This window comes from Chiloscyllium punctatum, chromosome 2 (assembly GCF_047496795.1).
Source record: "Chiloscyllium punctatum isolate Juve2018m chromosome 2, sChiPun1.3, whole genome shotgun sequence".
In the NCBI taxonomy this organism is placed as follows: Eukaryota; Metazoa; Chordata; class Chondrichthyes; order Orectolobiformes; family Hemiscylliidae; genus Chiloscyllium; species Chiloscyllium punctatum.
This window is the reverse complement of record NC_092740.1, coordinates 144,339,658-144,353,908: the sequence shown is the minus strand read 5'-3', so window position 1 is coordinate 144,353,908 and position 14,251 is coordinate 144,339,658. Positions and strand designations below refer to the sequence as shown.

General features: G+C 42.4%; 1 protein-coding gene and 1 long non-coding RNA gene across 5 annotated transcripts in view; one reads left to right on the top strand and one right to left on the bottom strand.

The window, feature by feature from the left end:
• Nucleotides 1–2,306, bottom strand: part of LOC140491353 (uncharacterized) — a 197,380-nt gene extending 195,074 nt beyond the window's left edge. The window contains exons 1-2 of one of the 3 annotated variants that reach the window (XR_011963294.1): nt 2,236–2,306; nt 1,541–1,707 (exon numbers count right to left, since the gene is read on the bottom strand). This is a non-coding gene — a long non-coding RNA (uncharacterized lncRNA). Of the gene's footprint in view, nt 1–1,540; nt 2,072–2,235 lie in introns of those variants that run through there. The other 2 variants (XR_011963292.1, XR_011963293.1) reach the window with 2 other exon arrangements.
• A 12-nt stretch (nt 2,307–2,318) lies between these two features.
• The window catches only part of kcmf1 (potassium channel modulatory factor 1), a 125,450-nt gene continuing 113,517 nt past the window's right edge, over nt 2,319–14,251 (top strand). The window contains exon 1 of one of the 2 annotated variants that reach the window (XM_072589333.1): nt 2,319–2,479. In XM_072589333.1, the coding sequence (XP_072445434.1) occupies nt 2,464–2,479 (16 nt within the window). In that variant the 5' untranslated portion in view covers nt 2,319–2,463. The remainder of the gene's footprint in view (nt 2,480–14,251) is intronic. The other variant, XM_072589342.1, reaches the window with a different exon arrangement.

The following is a 14,251-nucleotide window of genomic DNA, read 5'->3' as shown; positions in this document are numbered from 1 at the left end:
CAAAAAAGATTTGATGTTATGGGTAGAGGGAAAATAAGTACTGGGGAAATCCATTCAATAGCACAAGTCTTCAGGATTTGATGGGCTGTTACTTTTGTGTTCCAAGTCCTTAAGTTTTGTTATTTTACTGTGGGCTCTCTCATTTCTTCACAGAAGGCACAGAACAACTGGGTTTAGTCGTGGGTATTTTCACTGCAGTGAGGCATACCACACATTTCCACGAGGTTCAAGGCTTCTTTTGTCATCTGGCTGATGACTTTTGCCAACCAAAACAGGTCAGAATTCCACAAACTAAATCACTAAACAGAATCTCCCTGTGTGCACGCATCAGAAACCCCCAAACCCTTGTCAGTTTGTCTACAGATATCTCTCCCACCCATTGCTTAGTGTGAACATAGTTTCATTAATATTTCTAGAAGTACAGTAACTACTTCCACAATCCTTGGTTTTAAAACAGTCCTTCTCCCAATTCAGCTCACAATAAAAAAAACTAACAGAATGTGGTCTTTATGCTGTCTTGTAACTTTTATGTAGGTGCCAATTTAATCAAGGTTGATCATGGCTATCTTGTCTGAATCACAAGGTCATGGGTTCTTAGCCCTACTGCAAATGGTTAAGCACAATTTTGAACGGTTGCAGGGTTACAGCTGGTCAGTTTGGATGATCTATTAGATAACTCGCTGTCTGCCTTCTCACGCCACAAGAAATATTGTAGCACAATTCTGAAGATTAAGGGTGTTCTGACCAACACGTAAACTACAATTAGAAAATTATTTGATCAGATACTTTATTGGTGATTTTGGTACACTGATGTCCAAACTGGCTGCTCTGCCTGCTTTGGTCATCAATAGCAACTTTTTAAAGAAAGTAATTGGCTGTGAAGCATTAGAGGTATCTGAAGGAATGGATAATAGGCTATATAAATTTAAGTTCTGCATAATGGCTAGCTTTTCAGAAAGCCAAACTTGTAATTGAAAACATGAAAAAAATTTGCATTTATATACTCTTTCACAGCTTCCCTATAAAGACAAACGACTGAACAAATTTCCATATACGAACATTCAACAAACGAGACTCATGACTCCTAGATATTTTTGTCAGTGATGTTGATTCAAGAATGAATGTTGGCCAACAAACTAGGAACAATTTTCTTGCTCATTATCAAGTGTCCTTGGCACTTCCTAATAGTCAGAAAGAGGGAACAAGCCCCAGTTTAGCATTGATACGTTAGCAAATGCATGCCTACTAACCCCTCAATTGTAAACCTATCCATTCAAACAAAGAAAGTCACATGACTAACTGTAAAAACAAACCATTAACTATGATATTTAAGATAATCAGAAAGTCGTTGAAGATAAACTGTTATATATAGCTTCACAAAATATGCAAGTTGAAAAAAGGGGACAAATGGTTAGTTGATAGGTAAATCCGATTAAAGTTTGTCGGCAGTTCTGACTTTCATGTCTAAAAACATGCTTAAGTTTTACCAGTCACGTCGTCATCACATCCTTATTTGACGACAAAAAAAAAACAGGCTTACCCGTAATTAATTCAAGCTGTAAATTGCAACGTAGGAGCACCTAATACAATCCATTACACTTGGAAAGAGTTAGCTGATGAGTCCCGATTTTTGCATCAAAACTGGGCATTCTTTCTTTCAACAAAAAAACAAAAACTGCGACAGAAACTAAGCAGGACTGGCAGCATCTGAGGAGAGAGAAAAACAAGAGTTAAGGTTTCAGGTCCAGTGATCCTCTTTCGGAATTGATAGAGACGGGGGGAAGAGGTGGTATTTATGTTAATGGCAGGAGACAGATGCAGTTTTCTTTCTCCTTTTTAAGTAATTGGTCGATTATCTTCCCAAAGTTCCCGCTGGATGTAATTCCTTCAAGGGAACAGGGCCATTCCAGCCCAGACCGATGCAGCGAATGCAATTCCGAGCGGGACGGCTCAGCAACGCTCTCAGGGCGGACGAAACAGCTGCACCACCGCCGCTTCGGCCGTTAAAAAGATCGGCCGGCCAGCCAACCGGGCGCGCGCGGAGTGCCGCGGCGTTGACGGCAATGCCGCGCGCGGCCACAGTCCCACCAAGTCCGCGCGTGCGCGGGTTCGAGCGCTGGCGCCCGTTTGCGTTCGCGCTGAGACGACGTCAGCCCCAGTCCACGCGGCTCGCGCGCCCGCCCGCCCCGCTTTCCTCCACTCCACTTTCCCCCCCCCCCCCCCCCCCCAACCTACCGCGCGCTCAGTGTCCGAGGCGGAAAACAAAATCTGACCGACCGAACTCAGCAACAGGAGCGGTGGCTGCTCTTCCTCCTCCTTCTTACCCCCCTTCCGGCAGACAGCAGCAGCAGCTACTTCCAGCTTCATGACCGTTTGGCCCGGTAGTTGTCGTTGTCGTTGTCGGAGCTCGGTGTTGAGACGCTGCGTGGGAGCCCGCGGGCCCGCTGTGATCGTGTGTGTAGGATGTCCCGACATGAAGGTGAGTGCGAGAGAAACTGAGGCGAGAGGCCCGGAGAGCAGGCCGCTACCCTCGGCCTGTGTCTGATTAGTGAGCTGCTAACCACTAGGCCCCGGGTGGGGGAAGAAGAAGAGGAGGAAAGGCCGCTCCCCGGTCTCTGTGGCGCCGGTCAGCGTCTTGTTTTTGATTTTTTTTTTGGCCGTCGCCGTGCCCGGGTGTCACCCAACGCACGCCCTCCATGGGCCTTGTTCCTCCCTTCCCTGGCTCCGAATGATTGCACTGTCATCAAGGTGGCCGGCGGGTCGTTGCGGCCTGGGACAGGCTGCAGGCCTATTCGAGGAAGCCAAAACTGTCTCCTGTCTCAGACACAGACTGAATTGACAGCTTCACACCTGGGAAGAAAACAGGCCGTGCGGACGCTGCGTCGTTTCCGGGGCTCTCGCGTTGTAGGCCTTGGGGCACCGGTGTCGGGTAGTGTTGTATCCCCAGTGGCGAGCCTGAAAGCCGGGTGTGATTATACTTAAAGTATGTCAAAGTTTTCCCCCCTCATGTTTGTTGTGTGTGGGTCATCAGTGACCAACTTGATGACATGGCGAAAGTTGATTAAACTTTCTGTCAAAACACAGCCCTTTAGTGTTGCAGGAACTGAATTAATGTGGATTTATCCCCAGTTGGGTAGAATAGATAGGACGTATCCACTCTATTTAAAGAACTAGTATCATTATGTTTTTAATTTTATTTTCACACGTTTCATCAACCTGTACATATCAAGGAAGTATAATTCACCAACTTTTATAACTTATATAGGATTTTGCACATTTGGGGAAGCAAAATAGTGATAAATTTTATATTATCCGTGTGATTTAAAGATCCAAAAGTTTCAGCATTTGGTGTTCAAATTTTGAACTATTGTACATTTCACAGGCCTGTTGCAAACAAGGCAGCTTTTGCTTTGAGAAGTTGCAGTAAAAATGTAAATATCATTTGGAAATATCCTGTGATCATTTCAGCAATAGTTAGAAATATATACTTTTTATCAGCATTGATTAAACCACAATCCATGTTTTACTATTCCTCAAAGAAAATAGAGCAGTTGTTCATACTAATTTTGCCAGGAAAGGTTGGACAATTTGTCGTTTTTGCAGTTGGAATGCTATCAGATACAAAGCAACGTCTAGTTATTTAAATTAACAGGAGAATTAATTTTCTGTGTCATGCAATAAACCCCCAACAAGAGTTCATAACCATATACATATTAGTGCAAGTGCTGGTCAGGTGTAGCAAAATAAAAAGCATATCCAGGATAAATTATTAAAATTATTGCATATGGTCAAATACTTTCACATTAAAAAAATGTACTTGGCTTAATTGAGTGTTTCCTTTTTTGTTGCTTTCCCCAATATTATTACAAAGCAGAAACAAGGCAGTCAGCCCAAACAGTTTGTGTTGATGTTTACCATCCAATGGGCAAATAATTCTAATCAATTTTATCCATTGTGTTCCCATATCCCTTTCATTGCTTTGCCTTCATCTGTTCCTACAGTCCAGTCTTGAATGTTTGAAGCTTCTGCCTTCAACACTAATTGTGGAACTGAATTCCAAGGCCTTGTGGTTCTAATGGAGTTTCTCCTGTTGTCTTGTAGAACTCTTGCACTTAATGTTGAAACTGTGACTCCTTGTTCTCAACTCCTCAATGCCTGCAGATGCTATTTGTATCGATCTTGTCCAATTGTTCATAATTTTCTGTTGTGGTGGCAGCGAGTATAATTGCAACATTTAGGTAGTAGTAGGTCAGATTGGGATGTCTGGTCAGCACAGATGAATTGGACCAAATAGTCTACTTGTGCTGAATGACTCTGATTGTGTTTCCCACATGCCTTTTTATGCTGAATAATAAAGATGAAACTTTTCTAATTTTTCTTAATATTTGTTTTCCCTTGCACTAGACAAAAATCTGTAAATGTGGCAACTCAGTTTTCTTAAGGGAATTGCCATGGTTGTGCTTCATTGATCTTTGTTCTTTCCAGCTACTTTTTTTTGGTTAAAATAATCTTAAGATCCTGAAATTCAAATAATACATCCCCTTTTTAGAGAAGATAATTGTTTAGATGTATGTTCTTGAGGGCTTGTTATATGAAACCTAATATTGAAAATTGTTCTAACTTTAAACTGTCAGCTACCATATATAGTTCTGTAATCCAACAATAACAACAGCATTAATAGAAATATCTCTTTTTGCACATATAAACTGTCATACATTTCTGAACATTTGAGATTCTTTTGGCTATCTTTGCAGACTGTAGATGATGCTGGTTGATGCAAACAGAATGTTATTAATTTTGTTGCAGTTTATATCTGCTGCAAATAGTTGTTTCGAAAATCCACAGATTTTTTGTAATGGCTTATTACAATGTGACAAGTAATTGGAGTTATTAGCTTTTTTGGATAGTTTGAATTTTGCTATCTGGTAAAGTCACTGTTATGACTTGCATTTTACTTTTGTCAGAACTCTGGTTTAAATTAATTATAGTTGAGGGGAGGGATTGGGATTGAGATGGTGTTGATTCCATTTATGTGCCATGGTTCCAATTGTATTCAGGTGGTATGCAAATTTTAATAAGTTTATAATTTTATCACTTAATATTGGAAATGCAGAATTATAGAAAGACTCTTGAGGATGGGCTCAATTATTAAGAAAGCAATGAGCTCAGACACGATCTATTTAGGAAATGGAGAATTGAAGTTAAGTTGGCTCATTTTATCGAATGTTATGTTCTTTGGCTAGTTATCCTCAATTCTCCTTTTCCACCCACAAATAAGTTATTTTCTGATACTTGATTGTAGTTATGAATTACTTGAAAAAAATATTTGTTTTGATGAAATTGGACAGGTTTTCTTTTTTCATTTAAAAGATTGAGACATTCACAGACTGACAATTCAGTGCAAAATATAGCTATGATTTCTGCTCTGGAGTAAATTGATTCCTTTGATTATTCATTGTTTTGTTTGAATGAAAGAAATTATGCTATGCTTGGTTTAAGAGTGAAAATAAAAATGTTTGTCATTTGTTTGTTGGCATATCTGATGTCAAGATGATATCATCAATATAAGTGCCCCAGGTATGTTATGGGAACCATGTTTAAATACTAAGTCTGCTGATAGAGATGCTTTATGTCCATGGTACCAGTTAAACCAGTTACAGCATGCATTGTCAGTGTTCATCGTGCAGGTCCTTTAAGGCTGAGAAAAGGTGATGCTCATTGAACGTTGAGTTAAATCAAGGGCCCTCTTGTGGTAGCAATGGAAGCATCCCTGCCCCTGGACCGGGAGGCTTGGGTTCAAGTCCCACCTGTTCCAGAGGTGCGTAATAACATCTCTGAACAGGTTGTTAGAAATATAGGTTAAATTTAAATTAAGAACTAATTCTTAGGGTCTGCTTTTGCAGTAGTAGTGTCTCTACCCCTGAGCCAGTTAAGGTCTCACCTTTCAGTGGCATGTAATGTCATCACGAGCATGTTGATAAGAAAATGTATAAAATAAAGTTAAGTCCTTTCTCAGTGCTTATGGCTTCTGGGCAGGGCAAGGTGAAAAGTGATGTTCGCACTATGCAATGGATTCAGAATAAAATCTTTGTAAATAGCTGAAAGTGTTTTGCTGCCTAATTCAACATGCATCACCTGTCTAAACCTGCTAGTTATTTATTTTTGTGTAATCTTTGGATGAACACATTTTGCAGTGTATCAACTAGTTTAGCTTCTGCAAAAGTACTGTTGTTTTCTGTTTGGTTCATTGATGGTGCTTAACAGATAAGAGGAAACGGACCCCAGGAGATTGAGATTGCAGGAGGATCCTGGGGACATTAATATTTGCAATATTATCGGCAGTGTGGTAAAGTTTGTTTTTGTGAGGTGGTTGGGATTGTGTGTGTTGGAGATGCTCAAAAGTTCTGACCAATTTTAATACTTGTATTTGCAAACATTTGAGCTTTTTCCACTTGGTGACAACATTCAAATCAGATTCTGAATGACATCCATCACAACTCTTGATCTCTCAACTGCATTTTATTTGACTTGTCACTTGTCTGACATTGCAGAAACTAAGTTTTAGGAAGACCATTGTCTTTGGCCATTGCTATGAACTCTAGTATCCAGGTGCCCATACTATCTTCCTTCCTGGCCATTGTTTGCGACCATGACACCTTACTTGACCCTCGACTGAGTTTCTCTTATCCTGTCTAACATCAGGATAATCTACTTCCACCTCTACAAAATCACCTTTCTTTGCCATTTGCTTTGCATATCTGTTGGCACCTCACTCATGCCTTTGTTCCATCCAGACACAACTTTTCTAGTACCTCTCCTGGTTGGTCTTAGACTTTAAATTTAAGCTCATCCAAGGTCTGTTGTTGCATCTTAACTCTCTCCAAGTTTCAGTCACCAGTGACTTGTGCTTACTGAACTAAATTTGCTTACAGTCCCGCAATGTCTCAGATTTTAATTTCTCACTCTTGTGTTCAAATATCACTCTTATCTCATCGTTCCATATCTCTGTTTCCATCTCTGTTCAACTCTTTGCAACCAATAATTCTGGCATTTTGTTTATCCCTGAATTCCTTTGCTTTATCAGCAATCACAGTGCCTTCACTTGTCTAGCCCCAAAATTCTTGAATATGTTCTCTAAAGCTTTCTGCTCCTCAATGTTTAAAAACACCATGTAAATGTAAATTTTTTAATGTTCATTATCATTCTCTGATTCCATATTAATTTCAATGAAGAGTGCAGGAGGGCATGCCAAGAGCAACATCAGGCACAGCTTGAAATGTTTCAATCTAGTGAATCCATAATATGGGACTTCTTGCATGCCAACATTATAGGCAGCAAGTGTTAGAGGGTTAAACAATTCCACAGTCATCGGATCAGATTTAAGCTCTGCAGACCTGCCACATTCAGTCGTGAATAGTGGTGGAGAATTAAACAACTAATAGGAGATTGAAGCGCCACAAGTATCTCCAGCTTCAAAAATAGGGGGAGCCAAACACATCTGTGCAAACTAGAAGTGTGAAGCATTTGTAAAATGTTTCACCCAGAATTGCCAATGATCCATCACAGGTGCTGGCCTTCAGCTAATTTTGTTCCCTCCATGCAATATGAAGAAATGGTTGAAGGTACTGGATACTGCAAATGCTATGGGCTGTGACAAGATTCTGGCAATAATGGTGATGGCTTGTGGTCCAGAATTTGCTGCTCCCTTGGCAAAACTGTATCACTGACATGTGGCAAATTGTTCAGCTATGTCCTATACACACACACACAGCAAGACAAATTCATCTGGCCATTTACTGTCCTATCAAACAGAAGGTGATGGAAGGTGCCAAAACTGGTGGTATCAAGCAGTACTTGACACTCCAGTTAGGATTCTGCAATGTCCACTCAGCTCTGACTTCATTGCAACTTTGGTTCAGGTATGGACAAAAGAGTTGAGCTCCAAAGATGAGATGAAATTGAATGCCCTGGGCAACATTTGACCAATGGCGGTATCAAGGAGTCATTCGGGAAGGGGGAACTTGCCACGGGTTAGAGTCTTACCTAGCATAAAGGAAGATGTTTGCTGTTGGTGGAGGTCAGTCATCTTGGCTCCAGGACATGTTACTCAGGGTAGTGTTCCAGGCCCAGTCATCTTCACATGCTTCATTAAGACCTTCCTTCCTCATGAGTTCAAGATTGGGGATGTTCAGCGAAATCCATAACTCCTCAGAAACTGAAGCAGTCCATGATCAAATGCAGCAAAACCTGGACAATACCCAGGCTTCGGCTAGCAAATAACATATATGCCCAACAAGTGTTAGGCAATGACTGATTCCAACAAGAGAACATCTAACTATCATCTCTAGACATTCAATGGCATTGATATAGCTGATTCCTCAACTATTAACATCCTGGGGGTTAACTTTTGACTCAAAACTGAACTGGACTAGCCATTTAGTAATGTGGATACAAGAACAGGTCAGGGACTAGGAATCCTGCAGTGACTAAGTTGCTTCCTGACTCCTCAGGTCATGTCCGTCATCTACAAGTCAGGAGTGTGATGGAATACATCCCAGTTGCCTGAATAAATAAAGCTCCAAAAACACTTGAGAAGCTTGACACTATCCAAGGCTAAGAATTCTGCTTGATTTGCACCACATCTGCAATCATTCACTCTCCACCAACATTGTTCCAATGTTCAGTTTCTTCAAAATCCACACCCATTCTCCAAAGCTCCTTAGTGAACACTTTCCAAACCATAACGATTACCAACTGTAAGTACAGGGGTAGCAGATACCTAAAAACACTGCTATCCACAAGTTTTCGTCCAAGCCCCCTACTATCATGCCTTGGAAGTATGTCATTCCTGCAGTATGCTGCATCAAAATCCTGGAACTCCATCTTCAACAGCATTGAGTGTACTTGCATCCTATAGATTGCAGCGGTTAAAGGTGGCTACTCAATACCACCTCCTTTAGGGCAATTAAAGATGGACAATAAATGCTGTTCCAACCAGCATGAATAAATTACAAAAAACATTTCTAATGTGATATAGCACGAAGGGTGTAATTTTCAAATTGAGATTAACATTCCTTATGGAGTCAATAAATTTTAACTCAGTTGGTCATTTAAAAATTAGTGAAAATGTTTATATTTCATCCTCTTCAACAGCTATTCTTTCGCATTTAACTAGCACAATCCAGAGAGAGACCTAGTCAGGCAGGTAAACTTGCAAATAATCAGTCTTTGCAAGTTTAAAAAAAAAATTATACTGACAAAGATTGGATAAATTATGCTTGTTGTATGGTTTGTACCAATTTGGTAAAACAAAAATTCAACCCAAGTGCATTAACCAAATAGGCTATTCAGCTGACTGAGCCTGCTGCACCATTCAATTAAATCATAATCCGTCATCTACCTTGTTATCTCCAAATCTTTTGATGTCATTAGTCTGCAGAAATCTATTGATTTTTGTCTTTAAATATGCTCAGTGATTGAGCTTCCATATTCTCCTGGGGGAGAGAATTCACATTCAAAGTGATGAAATAACTCCATCTCTATCTTTACCTTATGATAAGCGGTAGACTATTTATGTCTCCTGCTTTTAGACTTGCCATCCAGGAGAATTATTTTGTATATCCACCTTGTCACGCCCTATAGAAGTATAAAAATAAATTTCAAGAAGGTGGAATTCTTTGGAACTCTAGGGAATACAGACTCCGTCATCTCAATGTCTCCTCATAAGACAATCCCGCCGTCCTAGAGATTCATCTGGTTTACTTCCCTTTGTACATCTTCGATAGCAAGTGTATCCTTCTTGTGAGAAGGGAACCAAGACTATTCAGTACTCCAGGTGGGGTCTTAGTAAGGCTTTCTATTTCAAGCAAGACATCTTTTTACTCCTGTACTCACAATTCCCTCGTGATGAAATCCATTTGCCTTCCTAATTGTTTGCTGCATCTGCATGCTAACTTTAGGAAGGATTCTGGGTAATCCAAGACTGAGGATGGGACAAATTTCTGGTTGTAACAGGCTGCTCCTTTTTTTTTGAGGTATTTTAGATGTTGAAGGTGATTTCCTTGAATTCCAGGAGCTGCAATTATTGTTTTATATGCTGTTCCATTGTTTTGGAACTTTAGAGAAAAGAAGTCAAAACAATAGCACTTTTAAAAGGGAGAGGAACAGACAAAGGCAGTACATGGTGAGGTCAGTGCAGGAGAGAGAAAAAGAAACCCACACTGCTAACTGACACAGCAGTGAACTTGTGCAGTTACTGCCTTTGCTTTTTGAATTTGTGTATCGCTGGACATCTGAGTGCGTCTGGGAAAATTAACAAATGGTGAAATTCGCAACTAATCTTGGAGGAACCTGTTTGTGAGAGGTCACAGCACAGAAACATAAGTAAATACTGTAAGACCATACTTTAAAGTAAGTCTGCAGTAGTGAGTAGAGTGGATTTGTTCTTGGTTATGTTTTATTGAGATATATCTCTTGATTAAACTTAAAAATATCAGCCACAAGTATGAAGTTAGCCTGGAGCAGTGTTGTATAGAGGAATAAGACAGTGATATTTTCTGGGTCTGTAGATTGAAAGAAGCAAAAATGGCCGTGCTCTTCTTGGATGTGGGAGTTTATTTCATCCTTACTAACATTCAACACAGGAGCTCCCCAGGGTTGTGTACTCAGCCCCCTACTGTACTCACTGTATACCCATGACTGCATCGTCAAATACCAGACTAATGCCATTTACAAGTTCGTTGATGACACCACCATAGTCTGTCAAATCTCAAATGGTGATGAAACAGACCACAGATGGAAGATCTGGAAAAATGGTGCACTGAGAACAACCTAGCTCCCAATGCCGACAAAACCAAGGAACTCGTTATTGACTTTCGGCAGGATGTTACTCATGCCCCCCTACACATCAACAGCACAGAGCTGGACTACGTGGAGCGTGTCCAGCTCGTGGGAGTGGTCATCCACAACAAGCTTTCTTGGACTCTTCAGTGATTACAAAGGCACAACAACATCTTCCTCGGGCAGCTGAGGAAATTTGGCATGATGGCAAATACCCTTCCCAACTTTTATTGCCATTGAGAGCATTCTACCTGGATGTATCACTACCTGGTATGGCAACAGTACCATTCAAGATCAGAGACTTGTTACAGAGAGTGATGAACTCTGTCCGGGCAATGACAAAGGCCAACCTCCCATCTAAAGAATCCATCTACCAGGCCTGATGTCAAGGAAAGGCCACCAGCATTCTCAAAGATCCATTCCACCCTGGCAATATTTTTTTACAACCTCTACTATCGGGGGGTGGGGGGAAGCTAGAGGAGTCTGAACATGCACCAACCAGTTTTGAAACCGTTTCAATCCTACTATTGTTGGTATACTTAATGGGCTCTCAATTTCTTAACATTTGCCTGTATCTGTGTTTTTTGCTTTTGCCACTGTTTACTTATTATTTTACTTATCTATGCTACTTAACTGTGTCCTGCCTGTATTGTGTGCAAGATGAAGCTCTTCACTGTGCCTTGGTACAAGTGACAATAAATTAAATTCAATTTAGGGAGAGTTTACATATTACTGAGAATTATATCGACCATAAGTGCCGTTGGTTGTGAATCCTACCAGATCAAATGAATCGGTTGGAGAGACCTTTTTAGAGGCAGTGAGGAATTACAAGAGGGGATGTGATGGATGGCAGTTATAGGACGGGAGAAAAGTTGCAGATACAGTCATATAGATGGGTAACTCCAGGAAAGGTAAGAGAGGTCAGCAGGTACTACAGGAGTCTTCTGTGGCTATCCCCATTTCATGCAAGTATGCTGTTTTGGAAAATGTAGGGGGTGATGGATTCTCAGGGAATGTAGCATGAACAGCTAAGTTTTTGATATTGGGACTGGCTGTAATGCAATGAGGGATATGTCGGGTTATAAGAGATCAATTGTGTAAGGGGACTCTCTAGTCTGAGGCACAGACAGAAGTTTCTGTGGCCAGCAGCAAAAAAATCAGAATGATGTGTTGCCTCCCTGGTGCTAGGATCAAGGATGTTTCAGAGAGGGTGCAGAATGTTCTCAAGGGGGAGAGGGACTAGCAGGAGGTCATTGGAACCAATGACAATGTGTACTTAGGAAGGAAAAAGGATGAGATTCTGAAGACCGGCAGAAATTTTAAAAAGGAGATTCTCAAGAGTAGTAATATCTGGGTAACTCCCACTGCTGTAAGCTAGTGAGGTAGAAATGGGAGGATAGTACAGATAAATGCATGGCTGAGGAGCTGGTGTATGGATAATGGGAATCTCTTCTGGGGTAGAATTGACTTGTACAAAGACAAATTGCACCTGAATTGGAAGGGGACTAATATACTGGCAGGGAGATTTGCTAGAGCTGCTGGGGAGGATTTAAAGTATTATTGTGTGTGTGGTGAGATGGTGAGGAAAGAGATCAGTCTGAAACTGGTAAAACCAAGAAGTGAGTCAAACAGTCAGGGCAGGCAGGGACAAAGCAGAGACCAAGGTAGGACTGATCAATTAAACTGCATTTATTTCCATGCAAGAGACCTAACAGGGAAGGCAGATTAACTCAAGGCATGGTTAGGAACATGGGACTGGGATATCATAGCAGTTACAGAAATGTGGCTGAGGGATGGACAGGACTGACAGCTTAATGTTCCAGGATACAAATGCTGCAGGAAGTCAGAAAGAAGGCAAGTGAGGAGGGGGAGTGGCGCTTTTGATAAGGAATAGCATTACAGCTGTACTTGGAGACGATATTCCCGGAAATACATTCAGCAAAGTTATTTGGGATAAACTGAAATAAGAAAGGGATGCTCACCTTATTGGGGTGTCCCTGTACCTAGATTACACCTCCTCCTACCCTGCCCCCTGTAACCTAGGTTACACACCTCCCACCCTGACCCCTGTAAAAATGCCATCCCATATTCCCAATTCCTTCGCCTCCGCCGCATCTATTCCCAGGAGGACCAGTTCCACCACCAAACAGCCAAATGGCCTCCTTCTTCAAAGACCGCAATTTCCCCTCTGACATGGTCGACGATGCTGTCCACTGCATCTCCTCCACTTCTTGCACCTCCGCCCTTGAACCCCACCCCTCCAATTGCCACCAGGACAGCACCCCACTGGTCCTCACCTTGCACCCCACCAACCTCCGGAATCATCGTATCATCCTCCGCCATTTCCGCCACCTCCAAACAGACCCCGCCACCAGGGATATATTTCCCTCCCCACCCCTATCAGCGGTCTGAAGAGACCACTCCCTCCGTGACTCCCTCGTCAGGTCCACACCCCCCCTACCAACCCAACCTCCACTCCCGGCACCTTCCCCTGCAACTGCAAGAAGCGCAAAACGTGAGCTCATACCTCCCCCCCTCACCTCCCTCCAATGCCCCAATGGATCCTTCCATATCCGTCGCAAATTCACCTGCACCTCCACATGCATCATTTACTATATTCGCTGTACCCGATGTGGTCTCCTCTACGTTGCGGAGCCATGCCGCCTACTTACGGAACGTTTCAGTGAACACCTCTGGGACACCTGCACCAACCAACCCAACTGTCCTGTGGCTGACCACTTTAACTCCCCCTCCCACTCTGCCAAGGACATGCAGGTCCTTGGCCTTCTCCATCCCTAGACACTGGCCACATGACGCCTGGAGGGACAGCGTCTCATCTTCCGCCTAGGAACCCTCCAACCACATGGGATGAATGTAGATTTCTCCAGCTTCCTCATTCCATCTCCGCCGCCCCCCCCCCCCCCCAACCCCAGCACCTTATCTCAGTCCCAACCCCTGGATTCAGCACCGCCCTCTTGACCTGCAATCTTATTCCCAATCTCTCTGCCCCCACACCCTCTCCAGCCTATCACCCTCCCCTCCTTCCACCTATCATATTCCCAGCGCTCACCCCCCCCCCGCCCCGCCCCGCCCCGCCCCCCAACTTATCTCAGCCTCATTCCTGAAGAAGGGCTTATGCCCGAAACGTCGCTTCTTGGATGCTGCCTGGCCTGCTGCGCTTTTCCAGCACCACACTTTTCAACTCTGGTCTACAGCATCTGCAGTCCTCACTTTCTCCTAATTGTGTTATTGACCCCCTAATAGTCAAAGGGAAATTGAGAAACAAATTTGTAAGGAGATCTCTGTTATCTGTAAGAATAATAAGGTGGTTATGGTAGGGGATTTTAACTTAGATTGGGTCTGCCATAGTGTTAAGGGGAGGAATTTAAGTGTGATTCGATGTGTGGATGTA